General features: G+C 40.8%; 1 protein-coding gene across 1 annotated transcript; it reads right to left on the bottom strand.

Moving 5' to 3' along the window:
• On the bottom strand, positions 1-24,188 carry LOC143292860 (coiled-coil domain-containing protein 57-like). The gene is made up of 22 exons (XM_076603496.1): positions 24,150-24,188; positions 22,370-22,488; positions 21,549-21,703; positions 20,831-20,999; positions 18,872-18,993; positions 17,895-17,983; positions 16,559-16,716; positions 15,685-15,759; positions 14,530-14,730; positions 12,795-12,953; positions 11,456-11,618; positions 10,277-10,411; positions 9,504-9,657; positions 8,330-8,521; positions 7,143-7,243; positions 5,772-5,972; positions 4,371-4,430; positions 3,851-4,085; positions 2,805-2,950; positions 2,049-2,139; positions 1,460-1,651; positions 1-824 (listed from the first exon to the last, which is right to left on the bottom strand). Exons 2-22 carry the CDS (start codon positions 22,447-22,449, stop codon positions 574-576), a joined length of 3,129 nt encoding a protein of 1,042 aa, XP_076459611.1. The 5' UTR covers positions 22,450-22,488; positions 24,150-24,188; the 3' UTR covers positions 1-573.
• Positions 24,189-24,394: the final 206 nt, after the last annotated feature.

The following is a 24,394-nucleotide window of genomic DNA, read 5'->3' as shown; positions in this document are numbered from 1 at the left end:
ATGATCTCCACGTACAGAGGCGTATGTGTACATGATGATCTCTACGTACAGAGACAAATGTGTACATGATGATCTCTATGTACAGAGACATATGTGTACATGATGATCTATACGTACAGAGACATGTGAACATGTTGATCTTTACGTACAGAGAAATATGTGAACATGTTGATCTTTACATACAGATGTTGATATACACAGAGGTGTATTTATACATGCTGATCTTTATGCTCAGAGGTATATGTATACATGTTGATATCTACATACAGGTGTTGATCTTTACATACAGAGGTGCATGTATATATATTTGTTGATCTCCACGTTCACCCCTGAAGTAAGCAGGAACATATTGTTCTGGAGACAGTGAAAAAGATCACACTTGGTCCTCATGGTTAAAAAACATACTGTCTGGTCTTCACAGTCACAGACTGAACAAAACTCGTCCACCACCATCCCTGCAGTCATTACACACCTGGCCTTGCGTCAGGACCGGCGGCCCTCTTGGCTCAGTGTCCTGTCAGCACTTGAAAACGAAAGCTGAAACCCCATCCCGCCTCCTGACAAGAGAAGATGCTATCTGTAGTCTCCATCATCGTCCCGGATGTTATAATTCCGGACACGCTGCCTCTGTGGGGCTTTTCCTGTCTGACCTTTGCCCCCTGCCAATGCACGGCCTGACCTGGGGCGAGAGGGGGCAGGCTGGGTTCTGGCATCCACCTTCATCTGTTGACCAGACACCTGGATACCTCCTCTTCCACCCCCACTGCTGTTGTCTTTGTCAGCATCAGTGTGTGGGGCTCTGTTGACGCTGCTGCTGCCCGTCACTGTAAGAGAAACATGGAACAGCCGTTGACATTTTCTGTGACAAGATGAAATAGCATCGCACGACACATGACACTTGGAGCAGTGACCTAGTTGTGATGCAGCCGACAAGACAGTGAGTGTTCCACTGGTTCAAGTCCTGTATACTGACTGGGACGTTTACTTCTCCCCTCTGGCTCTGCTGGAACAAACCACAACTACAAGTGATGGACCAATTAGTTGGGTTTTTTTTTTACCAACTTGTCCGCAGGAAAACTAGAAATGATCTAGGAATATCTGGCCCTGATGGAACAGGTGGCTTTCTTTATCAACTTGTCCCTAGGACAACTAAAAATGATCTGGGAATATCTGGCCCTGCTGGAACGAGTAGGTCTTTTTTTTATTATCAACTTGTCCCCAGGACAACTAAAAATGATATGGGAATATCTGGCCCTGGTGGAACAAGTAGTTGCTGGGTTTTTTTCTTTTTATTTACCTGTGCTCAGAACAACAAAAAAAGATCTGTGAATGTCTGGCCCTGGTGGAACAAGTACTTTTTTTTTTTGTTCTTTTTTTTTATCAACTGGTCCCCAGGAAAACTAACTAACTAAAAAAAAAAAAACAAAAAAAAAAACGATGTAGGAATGTCTGGTCTTACAGAGATGTGGCTGGCTGGACGAGGGGCGAAAGCCAAGGTCAGGGCTCTCTGGGCCGTCTACCATCCTCAGCACGTCCAGCACGGTCTGACTGCCCACAGACGACCCCAGCTCTCCCCCCGGCACCACTGTCGACGCCTCCAGGGAACTGGCGGTCACCCCTAAGCTCTGCTGCGTGATGGCATTGGTGCCAGCTTTAGGGACAGGGCGAAAAAAAAACAATGAAAACAGAGCCGTTTAGAGAGACAAACTCACTCATGTGACAGACCTCTCAAAAATGTGAATGCACAATGTTTGAGAGTTCTCTCTTTACTCAACTGTTAGAGACTTGCAGACACACACACACACACACACACACACACGAACACACACACACAAACACACACACACACACACATGCCCACACTCATTCCACTCACACACATGCACACTCACATACACATGCACACACACAAATTCAGACACACTCACAAACTCACACACACATACACTCACACAAAGGCTACCCCAAAGCCCCCCCCCCATCCCCCCTCCCAAACACACACACACATTTATAAATGCAAACATTGTATATATACAGACTGAACTAACCAGTAGATGATGCTTTCCACTGGCTTTTCTCAGGTGTGTGGGAATCACGATTGGGCATGTGAGGTGTGAATCTCTGTGCATACTGCAGCTCCTGTTACCACAAAACAAAATAATAAATAACAAAAAATCAATCAAGAGCAACTGCTATGAGTTATCCCCTGCACCATTTTGCTCTACTGACATGTTATACTACAACTACTACTACAACTACTACTACTACCACCACTACTAATACAGACTGGTGTTCACATACTTTACATACATGCATTGAAGTATGACATACCATATACAATTATGTGCGTGCACATACACACAAACACAAAGACACACACAAACAAACACAGAGAAACAAACACACCAGCACCATTGCCTAAAATCACAGTATGTAGATAGGTGTTAAACTGAAGAACACACACCTGCACAAGGAAACACATGATGAACAGAAGCCCAAGAAGCACATTAGTCAATAAGTTTATAGACAGAACAAAACACATGTCTTTCGAGAGACTTTTTAAAAACTGAACTGGGGAATCCAAATGACGTGCTACAAAAACAAAAGACCTGTATATTTGATGACATTGTCTTCATTTCACTACTGTAGCATGAACGGACAATACTCCATCGAACTGTACCTTGGTTTGCTTTACTCTCACCAACAACAAAATAAAAACAACCAGAATGAACACCAATTAAGCCCTCCACTCACACACCTCCTTGAAGCTGACACTGTAACTCAGTGTCTTCTGTTCTTCTCACCTGTCTGGTCAGCTCATACTGCAGATGTTCCAGCTGTGAGAGTCGACCCGCTGCCGCCGCTGCCATGTCCTGTTCCCGTGACGATGGGGGTACGGTCACCTCCACCTCCCTGGATCTGGGGTCACGCTGTGGTGCTGGGTGCAGGCCTGACATCATACAGTGCACCGCAGTGTTGTGTTGTGGTGTGTTGTGGTGTGGTGTGGTGTGGTGTGGCATGGTGTGATGTTATGTCTTGTTGTGTCGTGTCTTGTCGTGTAGTAGGTATGGTCACCTCAACCTCCTTGGCCCTGGGGTCATGCTGCGGAGCTGGGTGCAGGCCAGACATCATACAGCGTAGTGTAGTGTAGTGTAGTGTAGTGTGGAGTGTTGTGGTGTGCAGTGTAGTGTAGTGTAGTGTAGTGTAGTGTGGTGTTATGCTGTGCTGTGTTGTGTTGTGTTGTGTAGTGTAGTGTAGCACAGTGTGGTGTGGGGTGGGGTGGTTTAGTGTAGTGTAGTGTAGTGTAGTGTAGTGTATTGCAGAGCAGTGAAGTGAAGTGTAGTGTATACAGTGCACTGCAGTGTTGTAGTGCAGTGTTGTGTAGTGTAGTGTAGTGTTATGCAGTGTATTGCATTACAATGTGTTGTATTGGACTGTATTGCATTGTGTTGTATCATATTGTACTGTATTGCTTTTTTTGTCAAAACAGATATCTGTGTAAAATCTGGCTCCTGTCTCCTCTCCAGAGAGAGTATGCCACCACTTTGCAGTGCCATCTTATTTTTCTGTTTGCAAGCCCACTTCTTCTACTATAAAAGTCGATTTTTCTACAGAATTTTTCCAGTGACAACAACCCTTTTGTTGCCGTGAGTTCTTTTATGTGTGCTAAGTGCATGCTGTATACAGAACCTCAGTTTATCGTCTGATGTGAAAGACAGCCAAACCCACAACAATCTGTCGTCAAACATTTCTCTCTCCCCAGCCCCCACCCCCACGCCCCCCCCCACACACAAACAAAAAACAAACACACACACACACACACAACAAAACAAAACAAACACACACTAACCAGCATGCTTCAGTTCAGCCCGCAGTTTGTTGCTCAGTTCCAGCAGTTGCTGTTTCTCTTTCACCAGCTGTGCGATGTGCTTGGCCGCCTGCTGCAGCTTCGCACGCAGAGCTGGTGCCGAGTCAGTGCCAATGCCCCCTGCACCGCCCTTACCGTCTGGGAGGTTAAAACCCGCGCTCACCCCTCTCTGCCTCAAACTGTTCAGTTCATCTTGAAGCTGCTGGATTACCAGCTCCTGTTCAATGTGATGTCAAGCATCAGTTAACTTCTTCCTACACACACTGTACATGTACATCCATAATCATGTTCTCACACATGCACACACACACACACACACACTCACAAACACACACACACACACAAACACGCACGCACACGCACACACACTCACAAACACACACACACACAAACACACACGCACACACACACACACTCACAAACACACACAAACACACACACACACACACACAAACACACACACACACAGAACCAAAGATAAGAGACAGACAAGCAGACTGGCCTGAGCTCCATAGTTGACAGCTGGTCGTTTCTCCGCCAATTCCAGTTTTAAGCTGGACACCTGTCACAACAAAGAAGTCACCTGTCATAACAAATCACTCACCTGTCACCTGTCATAACAAAACAGTCACCTGTCATAACAAATCACTCACCTGTCACCTGTCATAACAAAACAGTCACCTGTCATAACAAATCACTCACCTGTCACCTGTCACAACAAAGCACTCACCTGTCACAACAAAGCACTCACCTGTCACAACAAAGCACTCACCTGTCACAGCAAAGCACTCACTGTCATTGCAGTTCCTGTAGCACACATAAGGAGACTTAACTGTGATATTCCTCACTCCACCCATGTAGGATTGGGCACCTGACTTCAGCTGGGAAATGTTAAAGCGGCGAAAGGAGAATACCCCCGCCCCTCCCCCTGCCCCCTTCCAATGCCAAGCCCTTTACAAAGTGAACATGAATTCACTGACCTGATGTCTGTAAAAGGCTTCGGAACCTTACAACTTCTTTACAGCGTATGAAAACACACTGGTGGTTTTATGCATACATGCATATGTGTACCACAACAACAAAGTATTATAAATGCAAAATGATAGAAAAAAAAGATATAAAAAGATATTTTTTTAAAACAAGAAAACTATTACAAAACCCAAGAACTTGTGAAATCATAAAATCAATACAAAAAACACAGCATCACAAAATCCACAATTACACTGTATTTTACCATGTATCACATAATGTCGATTCTGTCTTGATGCATTTCACTAATGATGTTCATAGGAATACTTAAGTAAAAGATTGTCACCGACACACTAGTACTCATAACTATAATTATTGTAAACACACTAGTCTTGAACCTGCACTTGTTTTCTTTGTTCAAAAACCATGATGGGTGTGTTTTTATATGTATTTACAAAAAAAAAGTGAATAAAAAAAGTAGAAAGAAATGGAAAAAAAAAAGAAGATATATTTTGTTCATCCAGAGATGCCAACCCCTCAAGTGTTTGGAGGAAACAATCAGGAAATTAGGTAGGAACATTTTGAATTTGGTAGGAACACTGCGACACCGACTTCAACTTGATTCAGCCACGTTCTCTCTTGTTCTGGCAAACAATGAAGCTGATTCGACCACTCAATGCTGTTTCAATGTAAACACACATGCAATTAGCTTAGCATCATCATCTGAGACCAAGGTTAGTAGTGACTAAACTGGCCTTGTGTCGATAGGTCTAGAGCGTCTGGGTAATATTAAAAAGCATGTGACCATGCTATGTTGTCGAAAATGAACTCCTTGAAACACTTTTGACGTTGGCATAGCGTCAGAACAATCAGTGATCCAGCGAATTAAAAATACTGCAAAATCATAACAGTTGGCATCTCTGTTCATCCTGACCTGGTTTCTGAGAGCAGTGAGTTCAGCGTTGTTCTCCACGCTGGCCTGGTGAAACATGTCAGCCTCTTTCTGGGCCTCCGTCACCTGACCCTCCAGCGCTGTTATTCGCTGTCGCTGGGCCGCGGACTCTGCTGCATGGCGCCGCTGGTGAGCATTGGACTCGTAGCGCAGCTGTTCGATCATCACCTGCATCTCACGAGGCTGAAAGAAAGAAACAAACGTCTCTGTGTGTGCCAGGAACCGTTTGGGTCAGGTAAGAATATATCTTCTTCTTCTTTTTTTAACAAGACATTTTTTTTATATAATACAACAGATAAACAGAAAAGAAGAAAAAAACACCAAAAACACACACAAACATCAGAATAAAGAGTAAGTTCCATATTGGTGGAAATAAAAGAAAAAGACAAACCGTAAATTCAAGACATTTGTAAAGAAAAAAAAAACGTTGGTAATGGTATTCTAATTACTGTAGTTAGCAAGATAAATGTGCAATGCCAACATGTATAACACAATATAAAAATATTTGTTAAAGCGCGTTGCTTTTGTTAACTGAAACAAGGATCCAAAAGGAAGCTTACGGAGTCAGGGCTTTCTGTGAGCAGATTTCTGTAATAATACCAGTTCCAGTTAGCAGAGAATTCACTTAGTCTAAGGTTTTAACTACATTATATACTTTTTGATGTTATATCTAAGAGTAAGCAGTGTTTCAAATGTGATCAAATCAGGCTGATTATTATCTCATTTACACTTACACCAGTAAATGTTGGATTTATCCACAAAAGTAATAAAAATCGAATACCACATCATTTCTGACATTTTCCTCACACCCACACGTAAGAATTTATCTTTGTTTCTTACAGCCCAGCCTACCACAAAGGATATATCAGTGCAGAAAAACTAAACACCAATCCTGTAGAACCTGAAAGAAAGAAAGAATCTGGAAAAGAAAATCAAGCACGTTTAGTCAGATTCATGTACCTAGGACATGCCTCCATGGATGATCATTCCATCAGCAGAAAAAAAATTCTCAAACTACTTGCTTCATGTACCAGAATTGGATAGGAATCTGATAAAGGAAAGAAGAAGAAGAAGAAGAAGACAAAAAAGAAAAATGATCTTTAAGAATGTTGAGAAGGATTTCCCTTACATATCAATTTACAAAACACTGTTTTCTTTCTTTACATAAGGAAACGTTTCTCCTTCATTAATTGAAAAAGAAAAAGAAAAGAAAAAGGTATCTCATTTTGCAAGATACTTGGGATGTTTCTCATCTTTCAAGAACATCTCAACAAAGACACACAGAGACATTTACTTACTGTGTGTTACATAATGCTAAAAAGCCAAAGTCAACAAAATGTAAAAAATACTCACTTGCTTTGCAGCCTCTTCCAGAGCTTCTTCCATATGATGGATTCGTGCCTGCTGCTTCTTGACAGCAGCAGCCAACTCCACTTTCTCCCCTCGCAGTACCCCTGTCATCATTTAAGTTTTTCAGTTTCAGTTTCTGAAGGAGGCATCACTGCGCCCGGACAAATCCATATATGCTACACCACATCTGCTAGGCAGATGCCTGACAGCAGCATAACCCAAAGCATTTGTCAGGTCTTGAGTGCATGCATAAATCTATTTGTGTATCTAGCAGAGTGGATTTCTTTATACATAATTTTGCCAGAGGATAAGACTTTTGTTACTATGGGCTCTTTCTCCGTGCTCTAAGTGCATGCTGCAAGTGGGATCTTGGCCTATATTCTCATCCGAATGACTAGACGCTAAGTTTGATTTTCCAGTCAAACTTAGGAGGAAGGGTGAGCAGGGTGAACCCAGACTGTCATGGACACTGTATATTGGCAGATAAGCGTCTTAACCATTTTGCCACCTTTGTCCTCACACTCACTGTCTGTTGCCTTTTTCACAGTTCTTTTTTGTTTTTTTAAACATTTTTATTCAATATCAATCAGTCAATATTTTCATAGTGATAAACTTGGAAAGCAGTAGAAAACATACTTTACTAGGATCAAGCTTGATTCCAGAATGCTAAAATAAAAAGTAACCACAAAATTTGAAAAGACATAAAAAAAAGAAGAGAATGTGAAAAAACAACAATACACACACACACACACACACACACACACACACACACACACACACACTCATACATAAGATTTTAGGTGAACAGTCAGACTGAACATAGGATGGATATTATTGTGAAACACTGTCATTCATATGTTCACAAAAAGTGAACGTCACATCCAGTTCTTGCTCAACAAGTACATTAAAAAATACAAAATAACCCCCCTTATAACTGTGGTTGACTAGTTTTCACTGATCATGTATTACGGCTCTTTCAATCTTAGTGTTCTTGGAGAGAATCTAAATGTTCCACATAATTATTTGTGCTGATGCTTTAAATATACTATGGAAATTGACTTTTTGTTAATTTGGGTATTATCCCTTCAAATATACTTTTGAAACAGTAAAAAAAGCCATATAAATACATTTATAATTATCATTATACACCAGTCTTCACTGAAAACTAGTCTAATGATGTGAGCACCCACCCAGCATGTCGTTCAGAGACTGGATGTGACTTCGCACACTGCTGTCCTTCACCTCTGACATCACCGCTGCGCTGTCTGATGGAGGTTGTGTTGCCAGGCGACCAAATTTTTCAGCCACGGCAACCTTCTCTGCGAGCTCCCGCTTTTCTTGCTTTAGTGCCTTGATTTCTTTTTCAAGAGATGACACATACTCTGGGGAAGAAAAAACAACATCAAACCTACTTGTTTGAATATCAAATACTCTGCATTCTAGATTTATAAACAAAAGACATCCAGTAGACTTACCCCACTCATATTCATATATTCAGTGACACTGAAAACACCTGATGAAATTCCTGTTGTATCATTATGAGAATTAAAGACATTATAAATTAATCATGAATAGCGCTAGACTTGTTCCCACATACATGGTTCACAAAAAGTTAAGAACCACTCCATAAAAGCAGATATTTTTAGATGAAATGTTAATCATGAGATGGTTTAAATTATGCATACAGTCAACCACTGGCTTCTTACTAAAATACAACAATTGCTGCTGCAGGCACATGTGTGCCATGAAAAGTGTGAAAAATGTGTTGCCTGGCTTGCCTGCCACAGGCTGTTTGGCACATCTGCTGGGAAGGGAAAAGCTGAACGCCAGAACTGGCAGACAAGGCGGGTAAAGGTTAACTGCTCCAGCCCTTACCGCTATCCAGTGTGGAACCCTCCTCCCTTTACCATTATCCAGAGTGGTATCCACGGCAATAGCAGAAATGCTCCACTCCTTACTGTTATCCAGAGCGGTATCCATGGCAACAGTGGAACAGTTCCACCCCTTAACATTATCCAAAGCAGTATCCATGACAAACGTGGATCAGCTCCACCCCTTACCAGTATCCAGAGGGTTTCCATGGTATCAGTGGAATTGCTCCAATCCGTAACATTATCCAGAGCGGTATCCATGGCAGCAGTGGAACTGCTGCACTTCTTACCATTATCCAGAGAGGTATCCATGGCAAAAGGGGAACTACTGCACCCCTTACTGTCATCCAGAGCGGTATCCATGACAACAGTGGAAGTACCCCACCCCTTACCATTATCAAAGGCAGTAACCATGGCAAAAGCTGAATAGCTCCACCTCTTACCATTATCCAGAGGGTTCCCATGGCAACAGCTGAACAGCTCCACCTCTTACCGTTATCCAGAGCAGAATCCACAGCAACAGCAGAGGGCACCGAGTGACCCATGGACTCCATCATCTGCTTCATGGAACTCAGAGCTGCTCGCAAACTTTGGTTCTGGTCTCGCAGGTTCTCCAGCTCTTGTTCGTTCTGCTTCTCTATCTGGAGCTGTCAAAACATAACACACAATGTGTGTTCACTTTGTTGACTGTTGTACTGTTCTGGTCAGGTGATGTCACCAATGCAGGTGTGTTTGTTAGAGAGTATCATGAGAGAGATCCTGATCCTGATCCTGTGCTCTTCATACGGCTAAGTTTTTTTCGTATTTCTGTCTGTGAATTAAAACAGGTGGGATGTTTTATATCCATCCGTGTTGACATGTTGATTGTTGTGTGGCAAACATTAGACATACATATATATATATATATATATATTCCTTGTGACCCCGGTACATTTGGTAATAAAGACATATTCTATTCCATTCAATTCTATTCTATATTTAGCATGACACAGGTCATTCATCAACAGGAACACTTCTTTGTCTTCATCCATTTGACGGCCACAATCATCAAGTTGATTACTCTGCTGCTATAACTTTACATATACAATACATACAATGCAACATTGATTCCTCACAAATGAAATTTCAGTGTCTGCCCAGGCATACATCAAGAATCACATGAACACAATGACAGGAACATACAGGCATAAACATGCACACATTAATAGAAAAACAAAACAAAACAAAAAAAGACAGGATATATTTTCACAGACATACTGTCCTCACCTTGAGATTTTTGTCCAGAGGGATGTCATGTTTTTTCAGTGTGGCCAGAGCCATGTCTCTGTCCCGGCACACAGAACGAAGCAGCATCTTGGACTGTTCCAGCTCACGGCCCTTCTCCTTACACTCTGCCAACGCCTGGACACATACCATGTATGACAGTCAGTCATATTCCACTATCATTTTAAACCAGATTTGAAGGTTTTAAACTATGGAAGGTTTTTTTTCAAACTTTGGAGTGGAAAGTTTGAAGTGGTGACTCGTTTTAATTGTTTGTTTTTCTTATCCTTGTAGTAGTTATTAACACGGCGATAGCCTTGAGATGGCCTTAGTGGTCGGCGAGGCTCTAGGCACCATAATTTCATTTCATTTCATCAGAACAGCAGAGGAGGTAACTTCTGTCCCGACTATCTGGGCTTGAATTTGATTATAGTGGAGAGTGTCTTGCCCAAGTTACATCCCCACTCTCTCAACCAAAACGGTTTTAGGACAGTTGGTGTTGACGATGGTTTCCAAAGGCTAACTAGCCTCCAAGGCTGCATCAATAAGATTTGCCTCCTAGTTTGAGAGTCACAGTCCTTAACAACACTAAAGCTCTAAATTCTCTAAATTGCAATGATAATACAGCTCTAACTTTGCTATTGACCCAAATGAAATCTTATGCACATACACCACCACAAAAGCAAAACACATGGTACAGCTGATCAATTTTTCTAAAGCTTAACACCATGTTTTTGTTTTCATGAAAATTAATTCTTATTTCATGCTGTCCCATCAGAGGCAGAGACCATGGCTTTGACACACAACTGACAGACCTGGAGGAATCTGGTGAACAGTTCTGTGCAGCTCCCAAATGACTTTTCACAGTTGACGGAGAAGAAGAAGAAAAAGAAGAAGATGAAGAAGAAGATCAGAGTCATGATAATGATGAAAATAACAATAACAACAATAATGATGATGATAATAATAATAATAATAATGATAATGATAATAACAACAATAATAATGAAGATGATGATGATAATGATAACAACAACGACAACATCAACAACAATAATAATAACAGAAAATATTTCTTACTGCAGACTGATGGTCACACTTCCACCCACACACATTAAGTGCACCCACAACATAAGCAGAAGCAGGAAGAAGAAGAAGAAGAAGAAGAGGATGACAACTGACCTGGTCCCTGGCCTGTGAGAGGGAGGTGATGAGGTCCTCAGACTTGTTGTACTGCCGCCGCTCTAGGTCCTCGCAGCGCCGCTGCCAGTCCAGCTCCACCTGTGTCTTCGTCTGCTCCAGGTGCTTCTCACGCTCCGTCGCCTGACGCAGCTCCTTCTTGTACCTGAGGGGGTTGCGGGTGGGTGGGGGTGAAAGCGGGGAGGGAGGTGAGAGGCAGTGGAGGGGGGGGGGGGGGGAGAGGTCAAAGTTAAAATTTTATGTAAAAAAAAAAAAGAGGATAAACTGAATAAGTACCACAATTAATTTCCAAATGGATGAATAAAGATGTATTGTATTGTAACTGCTTTATTATTTTTTTTACATCAGGCCAACTAATCTCTCTCTCTCTCTCTCTCTCTCTCTCTCTCTCTATATATATATATATATATACACACAAACACACACACACACACACACACACACACACATATATATATATATATATATATAAATATATATATATGTTTGATAGTCAGTCATGTCAGAACAGCAGAGGAGGCAACTGCTGCCCCGACTATCTGGGCTAGAATTTTATTTATAGTGGAGAGTCTCTTGCCCAAGGTACACCCCCACTCTTGGTGAAGAGGGTTTTAGTACAGTCGGTGTTGGGATGGTTCCCGAAGGCCAACTAGCCCCCAAGGCTGCAGCACTAAGAGCCAGTGCAATTTTACCTCCTAGTTTGAGAGCCACAGTCCTTCACAAAAGGCAAAGCTGTAAATGATTTCCCATTTAAATGGAGAAACCACTGATATTACAGCTGTCATTTTTTTCTGAGTGCACTGGTTTGATTCCCACTGTCGTCAGTATTTTCTCCCCCTCCACTAGACCTTGAGTGTGGGTGGTCTGGGCGCCAGTCATTCGAATGAGACAATAAACCGACGTCCCAGGTGCAGCATGCACTTAGCGTATGTAAAAGAACCCACAGCAACAAAAGGGTTGTACATGGCAAAATTCTGTAGAAAAATCCACTTCAATAAGAAAATAAATAAAACTGCAAGCAGAGAAAAAAAAAAGGGTGGCGCTCTCAGTGTAGTGATTCACTCTTCCTGGGGAGAGCAGCCCGAATTTCACACAGAGAAATCTGTTGTTACAAAAGCGTAATACAATTTTTACGTTTTACCGTAACATATTTCAGAATGGTCATCAATTTTTATGTTTTACTATACATTCCAGAACGGTCCAATTCTTTTACATTTTACTGCAACACATTACAGAACGGTCCTCAATCTTTTACGTTTTACTATATCTTATTCCAGATTGGCAGACATGCAAGGAAGAAGAAAGGGAGCACCTGACCCACCTGTCCAGGTCGTCTTTGCGCTGGGCCAGGTCTGACTTGAGGCGGCTCACCTCCTCCTGTGCGGCCTGCAGTTCTACGTCACGTGTGACCGCGTCACGTGACATGTCTTTCACATGGCTGTCCCACCGCGTCTGGAGCTGCTGGATTTCCTCCCGCAGTCTGCACACATACACACACATGCATGCACACGCAGGTACACACACATATACACCAAAAATCACTTTAGTGAACAGATGTTAAATTAATGACCAACCAACACACACACACTCACACACACATGCACACACACGCATACACACGCACAAACACCCCCCCCCCTCCACACACACACACACACAAGTATACACACAAGCACACACATACACACACACACGGAGCCACGTACATACACGCACATGCGTGCGCGCACACACACACACACACACGCGCGCGCACACACACAATTCTTATTCTGTCTCCCTGTCTTTCTCCCTTTCTCAATCACAATTTAGAAAAAAGAAGAAAAAAAAGAATGTGCAAGTTCCAATAACCCTTTATGGCCAATACAGCAGTGAATTCATATCTACTGTGTCTAGGGGCCTGGTACAGGAAGCTGGGGCCCAATGCTCTCCTTCCGCTGTTTTGCTCAAATGGGACCTTGAAACCTGATCACTGGCGAACACTGGATCTGAAGTCAAACGCCTAACTGATTCTGCCACAACACTTATTACTGAACTTGCACACTCATTAATTATCTCTTTCTCTCCCTCTTTTCATGTGACTCTCTCTCTCTTCCTTTCTCTCTCGATCACATCTTCAAAAGCTCACCATAAATAAATGATGATATCCAAATAACAAAGCTACTCATTGGTCACTTTAATTTACCCTTTTACTGCCAAACTTGCATTTATACAGCAACTAGGTAAAGGATCCATGTCACTGAAGGGTGACCAGATCATTGGTCTGTTATCCATGAACCTACTGCTCTTAATGTTCGGTGGTAGGATAGACCATATATTTTCTACGCATCACAGGAGGAATCCCCAGCTATTCTTGGACACCACATTTTCTGTGTTTGTAGCACAAGGGAATTTTGCACTCTAAATTGACTGGCAGTGAAAAGGTTAAAATAAGTTCTTTCTCTGAAAGCCTGACCGAATAAATGATGATATCCCAATCACAAAGCTGCTCACCAGTCACTTTAAAATCATTTCTTTCTCTGACCAGTGCTTTGGATTTATACACAGGTCAGACATTTGATTCTTTATTTCTTCCTTTGTTTTACGCAGATTTGGTGCAACATGGAGTGTTGGCCTACAGGCAACGCGTCCGCCTAGGAAATGAGAGAATCTGAGCACTGGTTCGAACCCCTTAGTTGACAGTATTTTCTCCCCCTCCACTAGACCTTGAGTGGTGGTCTGGACGCTAGTCATTTGGATGAGACGATAAACCGAGGTCCCGTGTGCAGCATGCACTTAGTACACATAAAAGAACCCACTGGCAACAAAAGGGTTGTCCCTGGCAAAATTCAGTATAAAACTCCACTTCGATAAGAAAAGAAATAAAATTGCAGGCAGAAAAAAAAACACAAAAAATGGGCAGTGCTCTCAGTGTAGTGACACACTCTCCCTGGGGAAAGCAGCCAAAATTTCACACAGAGAAATCTGTTGTGATGAAAAAGAGTAATACAATACAATACAATACAATACAATACATTATTCAACACCTTGAAACTGGAACAGAAACTGATGCTCACTTCTCCACGGTCATGTCATGGTCCTTCTTCAGGTCGGTGTTGGTCCACTGCAGCTGGCGGATCTGGATCTGACAGTCCTCCAGCCTGGCCTGTAGCTGTCGTGATTCCTCCACCAGCGCTTCCTCCTTCTCCCGACACGCCCCCTTCACACGCTCCGCACTGGCTTCGTGCTCCCGCATGCTTCGGTCCAGCTCTGCGTATCTGTACAGCGAGCGGGGCATTTTTCATACAATGTTTGAACATTGAACATGACAGCATTTATCTTTCTTTACCCCCACCAACCCCCCCGCCTCCACCACTCCCCTGTTTCCCTTTAACCCCTTGACTCCTGCTGATGAGGATGCTTGTCAGTGAAGAGTGGTCACCAGACTAGTCTTGTTGTTTTTTAAGACTGAACTTACAGGTTAGGGGGCATTTTTGTTTGTTTGTTTGTTTGTTTGGAGTTCTTTCCCCAACATTAGCAACACTCCTGTTGAGCAAAATCAAATTCCATCAATGAGAAGTACACAAACAGAAGTATCTGCACTTCAAATGCATAACATATCTCATTTCCTCATGGTTTAGCAGTCAAGGGGTTAAATCATTATTATCTTAGCATTCTAAATAGCAGTGGGAATGCACAGCAACAAGATGTAAAACTTGATGGTGTTTATCTCTTTATTTCCTTTTTCTGCCCTTCAAATCATTGATATCATCTCCACATTTTCCATGGGAGTCAGAATGCACAACAACAAATAAAATTTGATGGAATTTTACCTTCTCCTTTCATTCTACCCCTTTTAAACCATTGATATCACCTTAATATTTTCAACGGCCGTCAGAATGCACAAAAAACAAAAGAAGAAAAGCGTGATGGCATTTATCTTTTTTATTTCATTTTCTCCCCTTCAAATCATTAATATTATTTTAACACTTTTAATGGCAGAGAGAATGCATTGAAACATTTCATGGCATTTATCTTTTTATCCCTCCCCCCAATTCCAAATCCATACTGGTTAATAACTCTACTGTATAAAAACACTTGTCTTAAACTTGCAAGTTTTTTCACACATACATAAGCTTGATGGATGCCTTTCGATAAGTACCCATCAAAAATTCAAATAAATAAAAAATCTGATTAAACTATGCTTGGCCACATCTGTTACAGACACTGACTTTCTCTGGAAATCCTCTTGAAGAAAGGCAGTAGCTTTCTCTTGTTGTTCCAGCTTGTCTAACAGCTCCTTTATTCTGAAAACATAACATCACATCATTTGTACTCTGGCTTAAAATGGGCAACACAATTTCAATTCTATACTAATGTGTGTGTATGAAAATGCATGCAAGCAAGCATGCGTGAAATGTGAAGAACACCATCAAAGAAAGGAAGAAATGTGAAGAACACCATCAAAGAAAGAAAGACATGTGAATAACAGCATCAAAGAAAGGAAGCAATGTGAAGAACACCATCAAAGAAAGGAAGCAATGTGAAGAACACCATCAAAGAAAGGAAGCAATGTGAAGAACACCATCAAAGAAAGGAAGACATGTGAAGAACACCATCAAAGAAAGACATGTGAAGAACACCATCAAAGAAAGAAAGACATGTGAATAACACCATCAAAGAAAGAAAGACATGTGAACAACACCATCAAAGAAAGAAAGACATGTAAATAACACCATCAAAGAAAGAAAGACATGTGAATAACAGCATCAAAGAAAGGAAGCAATGTGAAGAACACCATCAAAGAAAGGAAGCAATGTGAAGAACACCATCAAAGAAAGGAAGCAATGTGAAGAACACCATCAAAGAAAGGAAGAAATGTGAATAACACCATCAAAGAAAGACATGTGAATAAACACCATCAAAGAAAGAAAGCAATGTGAATAACAGCATCAAAGAAAGGAAGAAATGTGAAGAACACCCAGCAAAGAAAGGAAGAAATGTGAAGAACACCCAGCAAAGTTTTATCTCTAACAATCTTCATCATTACATCTTCACAACACACCCCTTCACTTACCACATCTTCACAAACACCCCTTCACTTACCTGGCGTCCTTCATGGCAGTGGTGTCTGCCAGCTGCCACTGGGCATGCTTCAGCTGTTTCTCCAGGTCGCGCTGACCCAGAACCGCCTCCTCCGCTTGATCACTGTGTTTCTGCTGCTCCCCACGAACCAGTTCCAATTCCCGGGTCAACAACTGGGCCTGCAGTCACACAGCTTACAGTTCATGTTATCTGTATGTATACAGACATTAGTCTGGAGATGCCGTGGCTGAATCAGTTGGGCATTGGATATCTAATCTGGTGTTCATCAATGATCAGGGTTTGAGGCCTCGTTTTGGTGTTCAGTCTTTGGGAGAGGCACTTTAACTTTGATTTTCCCACACTCCACCCATTTTCAAATTGGTACCTGACTTCAGTCAGGGAAGGTTAAAACACTGGAAGGAGGATTGGGTTCTGCCTTCCAGTGCCCAGCCCTCAACACAGGGGATATGCATTCACTGCCCTGATGGCCGTGAAAGGATTATGGACCTTAAACCTTAACCATTTTATTCTGTACTGATCACATTTTTTCACATACATCTTCAAAGTCACAACACAAAGAGAAGATACTATGAACCATAACATCTTCATGTTGCTACTTTTCCTTTTCATCTGTGTTGTTTCAGTTGTGTGTCTTGGGCAAGTCAGATCTTGCAGAGCCCATCAATTCTGAGAAAAATGGAGAATGTTGGTGATGCATTCAGCAGTGCAGCCCTTGATGATCAAAACCAGGTTTCAGGGCTAGTGACTGGTGGCACAGCTTCCACACCACTCATCCCCAAAACACTGTCCCCCAAAACATAGCCAGACCCAGGTTCATCTCCAAAAACCACAGGGAACTACTAATGTCACCAGAAAGCCACAAGAATAGACCATGTGCTGCTGCTGAGTCACTTCAGTGAGGTTCAGAAGTACCTGTTCTAATTCAACATATGCCAGGCAACACTTACCAATAAGCACCCTACTGACTACAATAATCTCTTAATTGCAGAGCCCGACTGAAAGAGCATCCCTGAGTGCTACTTTTTTTCTAATTTTAGCCATATCTGCCTCACATTCATGGTCACTTCTAAGCAAAGAAATTTGTAGTAAAAAAAAAAAAAGGATTTCCATCAATGCCACACATAAATACAACATAAATACACTGATTTATGAATACATATGTATGAACACACACACACATTCACACACACACACAAACATACATGCACACACATACACATACACATAGACACACAGACATACATCATCCACACATACAAACACAAAAAGACACAAACAACATACATACTGACACTTGAAACAGCTTCCATCAATTTTGTTCTAACTGCTTACTAACCTTCAGATCATATTCCAGAACTTTGGCATTCATTTCATCCATCTGGATTCTGAACTCATGTTCCCGTTTCTTCAGTGCATCGTCAAACTCTATAAAAACATTTTTGTTCAAAATCAGTGTCTAAATTTCATGGTATCTTGCCATGCAATCTCAAATGACTAAATACCCAGTCACAAAGGTCTACAATATGATCATCAATCTGATGTATTCCTTGACATAATGGAAGTTAGGTAATTTTCAGGACAACCAACTCACAAGGCAAACAGTTCAGATACTGAATGTGCAGCAATGCAGAATATGTAGTTCATGCTGAGATTAAATCACCCTGTGTAACATTATGTACATCACCTAATGTTAGACTTCATCTTCCTTGAAGGCACTGATCTCAAAATCAAGGAAAAGGCATTTGAAAACATTGATGAATAAACATAATCTTAAAGAATACATGAGGATGAACAGAAAACCAATATTAAAAACAAATAAGCTTTTGTTTCAAGTTGGTGTCAAAGCATGTAGACAGATCTATATATGCTGCAACACAACTGCTAAAAAAGATTTTTCTAAATGAGTGGGTGCCTGGCCTATCGTCTATATGTAAACCCAATGGGCTTTTCTGGCATTGAGAGCCTTCTCTAGGATTGTATAACGAAAAAAAATCAAACAAAATAAACAGATGAGTAAATGCATCAAAATATGATAAAATGAAAGATACTAGAAACAAAATGGTTCAAATGAAATAGGAAAAAACAGCAATAAATGAACAAAACCCAAATCTCAAACACCATAAAGACCATGAAAAAGTTATTTGATATATAAATGATATGGTTCACCAGCCATCATGTTAAAATTGAAGTGCAATAATATGTGAGCATAGTATAAGTTTTAAGCTTGTTGATGCTCTTTTGTATTTGTCTGCATTGCAATCATGTGCACTGTTGAGCAATTAAAGATTATTCAAACCAAACAAAAAACACTACCTATTGACAGTTCTTGCCGCTGCTTGTCCAGATCTGACTGCAGCTCAGTCAGCTGACGCTGTAGTGTTCGTCTCAATGTCTCAAACTCCGTTCTTTCCTTCTGGAGTTCACAATTCTTTGTGCTGAAAATACACAACATAAATGAGGAAACTACAATTTCTTCTTTCAATTTTAAAATAATGACATATAAGAAAAAAAGAGAGCAAACGTTATGAATGTTGTCCAGCAGTGGTCTGTGATAACATGCCTGACTAGGAAGTAAGCGTCAACAGGTTTGAGTGCCATACACTGTCTCATGTTTCTACCCTTCCCCTCCACCAGATTTTTAGACCTTAGGTGCTAGTCTTAGGGGTGAGATGACAAACTGGGGTCCTGTGTTCAGCATTTTAAAGAACCCACAGCAACAAAAGGGATGTCTATGGCAAAATTCCACTTTGACAGCAGAAAACATATACTTGCAGACCAGAAAAAGAAGAGGGGAAAAAAGATGGTGCTGCACTATTGAGATGTGATCTTCCCGGAAAGAGCTGCCAAAATTTCTCACAGAGAAATCTGTTGTAAAAAAAAAAAAAACAGTAACACAATACAATATTTAAATCCATCCCGCAGCTTCCTTAGGTGTGACTACCATGGACTATTAAGCCACAATGCTCTAAATCCGAAACAAGCTCAAAACATTATTATCTGAGATTTCTCTCAATAAGTTACTGGTAAAATCTTAGCTTCTAATCTAAAACAAAACTCTTGAAATTATAATGTGACTCTGAACATGCATTGGTTTCAACACAGACATTCACAGAAAGCAGTAAAACAATGATGCACGCAACCATTACAAACATCTGTACATGGAAAACTCCTCTGTTCTCTGTGCACACATGTAATGTGCCCCGTCTTGGAGACACATTTGCAGCAGATTATAAAAATATACATATATCATTAACTACTTTCTTCTTTTTTCCAGATGAAAGAATATCAACAAAAGAGTGTGACTGATCAGCTTGTCAAGAAACTTCATCTTCTCTTGCTCGCACAAACACATACACACACACATACATGTGGACACACTCCCAGGCATGCACACACACAAGTATACACACATATACGCACACACACACACACACACACATACACACACACACACACAGAGCACAGACAAACATATATATATATATATATATATATATATATATATATGTATGCACACACCCATGTATGCATTCACACACACATATGCACACACACAAACAGAAACACTCATATACATGAGTGATTATTCCCATGCTTACATACACACACACGCACACAAAACAAAAACAAACAAAAAAAACACCTATATTTCATTGAGACTTTGTCTTAAAAAAAGACCTAGAGCTACTTATAAGACATGAACAAATGCTTGCCCAAGGAGGTAATTTGTGATGCTATCCCATTAAAGTGTACATGTGCTGAACAGGGTTTCCTGTTGGTGGTTATCCTTCTGGCCAATGCCTGTGGATAAATGTTGAATGATTGACCTAAAGGTTTGCAACCAGTGTCTGACTGATAAGATAAATGAGGTGTTAGTGTGTGTGTGTGTGTGTGTGTGTGTGTGTGTGTGTGTGTGTGTGCATGTACACATTCTCATGTGAGGTAACTTTCGACCTTGCTGACATTATAATTGAGTGCCATATGCATGTGTGTGTGTGTGTGTGTGTGTGTGTGTGTGTGTGTGTGTGTGTGTGTGTTTTGTGCTTTGTGATTGTGTTGAATCATTTTCAGCATTTTGCAATACAGAACTCAAACTAATATTTGATTATATTGTGTACTCACACACACACACACACACACACACACACACACAAACAAACAAACACTAATGTGCATGCACACACATACACACACACAAACACACTTATGCACATGCACACATTCTCACATATGCAGACACACACACACACAAATATTTTTAAACAAATGTACTTTTTGAAAGCTTCAATCTCAGTCTGTTTTTCTTTCAGTCTTTGTTGATAGTTGGCATGAAGGTCGTCCCTTGCTCTCTGTTCTCTCTCCTGGCCCTTCTTCACATCATCCAGCCTCATCTGTAGCTCACTTATTTCAGCATTGCGCACATTCAGCTGGGCCTTTAAATCTGTAAAATAACCAATATATATATATACTGGAAATTTTATATATATGAAGAATATCTTTTTTTTTCATATCTTTGGGTATATTTACAAGTGTACATTTAGCCTAAATTTTATATATATAAAGAATATCTTTTTTTTCATATCTTTGGGTATTTACATGTGTACATTTAGCCTAAGCTGGATGGATTTCATTTGTGTTTATGTATGTGTGTGTGTGTGTGTTTATGCATGTGTGCGTGTCTGTGTGTGTGTGTGTGTGTGTGTGTCTATGTGCATGAGCATGTATATGAATGCATGTTCTTGTATGCCTGCATGCATGTACACACATGTGTGTGTGTGTGTCTGTGTCTATGTGTATGTGCATGTCTGTGTGTTTGTATGTCTGTGTGTGTGTGCATGCACATGTTTTCAAAATTCCAAGGTGAGGCAACAATTCTTTTTGTTCTCTGTTTACGATATACCACTATCATACAGATATCATACAGATATAATATAGATACAACATATAATATATAAATAACAAATATACAGATAATATATCAAAACCATACCAGTGAAGGCCAGGTCGTAACGCTCCAACTCCTGATCCCTGTCTTCCAGCAGCTTCAGGTTGTACTTGAAGTCTTCCTTCAGCTTCCTCAGCATGTCTGTTTGCTGTGCTGACTGCTGCTCCTTCTGTGCCAGTGTTGCTTCCAATGCCTGCAGTCTAAAAGATCAGCAGGGTGATACCATTTTGTGTATTGATCTTACACTGATATGTGTAGGAAAATAAAAACTGCCTGAATGATAAGGGCAGTCTTATTTTCTGTGTCAATTACATACTGATATATGTACATGAAAAAAACACACCAAACAAACAAACAAAAAACAATCAATCAAACAAACAATGTTTTGCTTTTCATCTGTCCTATCATCTTTTTCATATGTCTTTGTTTTTCATCTGTCTTATGTTATCCTTAATTTAGCCAAGTGCTCATAACTTTTTTTAAGTCAGCAAAGTTATAAGTCACAGGGCTTAAACTATAACAGTAGGTGTGTGTGTGATGGGGGTGGGGTGGGGTGTGTGGGGGGGGGGTGTGGGTGGGAGCTGGGGGCGAGGGGGAGGGGGTGCGTGTGCGTGTGGGTGTGTGTAATACAATGAGATCAGTGTGATGCATTTAAGTGCAGTTACTTCTTTTTGTGTATCAATGATAGAATCTATTTTGATAATGCAATCTCAAGCTCTGTCGAATCTTAGATATTAAGCATACTCAGCAGCTGTTAAAAAGTTAACTTAAACATATTCATGTGGTATAATTTTAAGATGTACTGATCAGTTTTGAACTTAAAGAAGAAAAACACTGCTAAAGAACACCTGAACTAACACTCTTACCTTTTCTCTGATATGTCTTTCCATTCTTTCTCTTTCTGTGCTGCAAGCTCTTTCAAAATTTCAGGATCTTGATGTTCCATCTTTGATACAACACACTTTTGTAGACTTTTTATTTCCTCCTGAAATTAAAACAAAAACAACTGACCACTACTCCATAAAGTTTCATGACAATTAAATGTACATTTTCAGACAACAAGAGATAAATGATTTAAATAATAATATTCCACAAGAAAATGACAGCAACCAAGAGGACTTGGTCAAGGTATGAACCAGCATTGAATGCTTGGCATAATGGGAAAACTCCTGTTGAATAAGCTTCAACACCAATGCAAAAAAGATCCTCAGCAGCAGATGCAGGACTGTAAGCTCCAGTAAGGATCAATTCTGATAACACTGGATGACCGATCTTGAATCTGGCATACAGAAACAGTGGTAACTGGTGAGAACAGGATGAGAGTGTTTCTGGGCAGAAACTGTTCCACATCAGTAAGATCTGGTACCAACACTTTGATAGTTGGCCTCACACGAACTACAGTCACCAGTCTTCCACTTCCAGCACCTCCAGTGGGTCAGCGGTGAACAGTACACTGGTTTCCACAACAGACTTGGGATGCTCTACAAGATCCATAACACCTGAACAACTGCAGTCTCTCCAAGGCCTAGTGTTATCAAATTATTGACTATAGGGCAAACAACATGTCCTTCACCCAACACAGAATATGTCAGCCACTAGTCCCTTGAACTGTAAGTGTGAAGGTGCCTACTTTGGTTAGGTGTTGGACTTCTGATCCAGTGTTCACAAGTGATCATAGTTTGAGGCCTTGTTTCTGCAAGATTTTGTGTGCTTGTAAAAGACACTTCACTCTGATTTCTCTCACCCCAGCTTGGTGTGAATGGGTGCCTGACTTTGGTCAGAGAAGGCTAACACCACGGAAGGCCCTGCCTTTTTATGCTGAGCCCCAGACACAGTGGATATGAATTAATTGCTCTGATGGCTGTATAACAATAAGGCCATTAGAGAAAGAACCTTGATCCAACTCCTGATTCTACCATCATTCTGTACCCACAACTAGAGGTACCAGCAACAGAGTGCATCAGCCACCTTGCTCAGCTTCATTCCTTCTTTCCCTGCACCATATGTGAATAGAATCATCTGCCCACATCTGCTCCATCACTCTCTGGTCTCCTGTACTGCAGTCACCTACTGACCTTCACCTACAGCAAACCCAGCCACTTCTCCAAGCTAAGCAAACACAGCAACACAGACACACATATATGTACACTGTCAATATATACCCACAGAGAGCGAGAGAGGGACACAGGGATCTCAGAAAAGGACATTGATGCAAAAATGTATCATTTAAATGGAACTGTTAATATTCGGTTTTCAACTTACATACTTTCTCAGTTTCTGTTATTTCTTTCGTGTCTGTCTTTTTTTTTTTTTTTTGTGTCTTTTTTTTTTTTTTTTGGTTAATTGTTGTTGAGCACCATACAAATCTAAAGGGGTGAAAGTAACTGTTTTGTTATTTGTAAAGTACAATACGCTATTGATCTCGTTCAGACTCCCATTCGTATTTTACTTTTGTCATTTACTGCGATTTGAATCAAGTTTCGACATGATTAACACATTATCAGGAATACTGCATGCCTGTAACCATATTGCTGCATTTAGACCTAATTCATAAATACTCATGACGACCAGTGTTTTGTGCATACATCACTACATACCATGCATTTAAAGACATGAAACAGAAATATCACAATACAATCGACTCACATTGGACTTGTTGCGAAGCCAAACAAACTTGCCGCAACCGGAAGCATCCGCCCGGAAACGGACTACTTTTCAGTTGATGTCTTCTACATAAATTTATTTCATCATTAGAAACAAAATATAGATATATTTTTCATCTGGCTGGACACCTTAGAAATGAGTCTAAATATCAAAAGCAATAATGATACTGAACAGGCAGGTTATGGAACAGTATGTATGATCCACAAGGACGCAAACCTATATTCACC

This window comes from Babylonia areolata, chromosome 1, assembly GCF_041734735.1.
Source record: "Babylonia areolata isolate BAREFJ2019XMU chromosome 1, ASM4173473v1, whole genome shotgun sequence".
Classification (NCBI taxonomy): domain Eukaryota; kingdom Metazoa; phylum Mollusca; class Gastropoda; order Neogastropoda; family Buccinidae; genus Babylonia; species Babylonia areolata.
Note: the sequence above shows the minus strand (reverse complement) of the source record. Positions and strands in the feature narration are given on the sequence as shown.

Excerpts from the sequence above, each read along its gene's own strand:
- LOC143292860 (XM_076603496.1), bottom strand. The coding sequence starts at position 22,449 with ATGGAACATCAAGATCCTGAAATTTTGAAAGAGCTTGCAGCACAGAAA. Across the intron at positions 9,658-10,276 it reads CTCTGGACAAAAATCTCAAG|CTCCAGATAGAGAAGCAGAA; the intron begins GTGAGGACAGTA and ends ATGTTTTGACAG. Across the intron at positions 7,244-8,329 it reads GTCTCTGAACGACATGCTGG|GGGTACTGCGAGGGGAGAAA; the intron begins GTGGGTGCTCAC and ends AAATGATGACAG.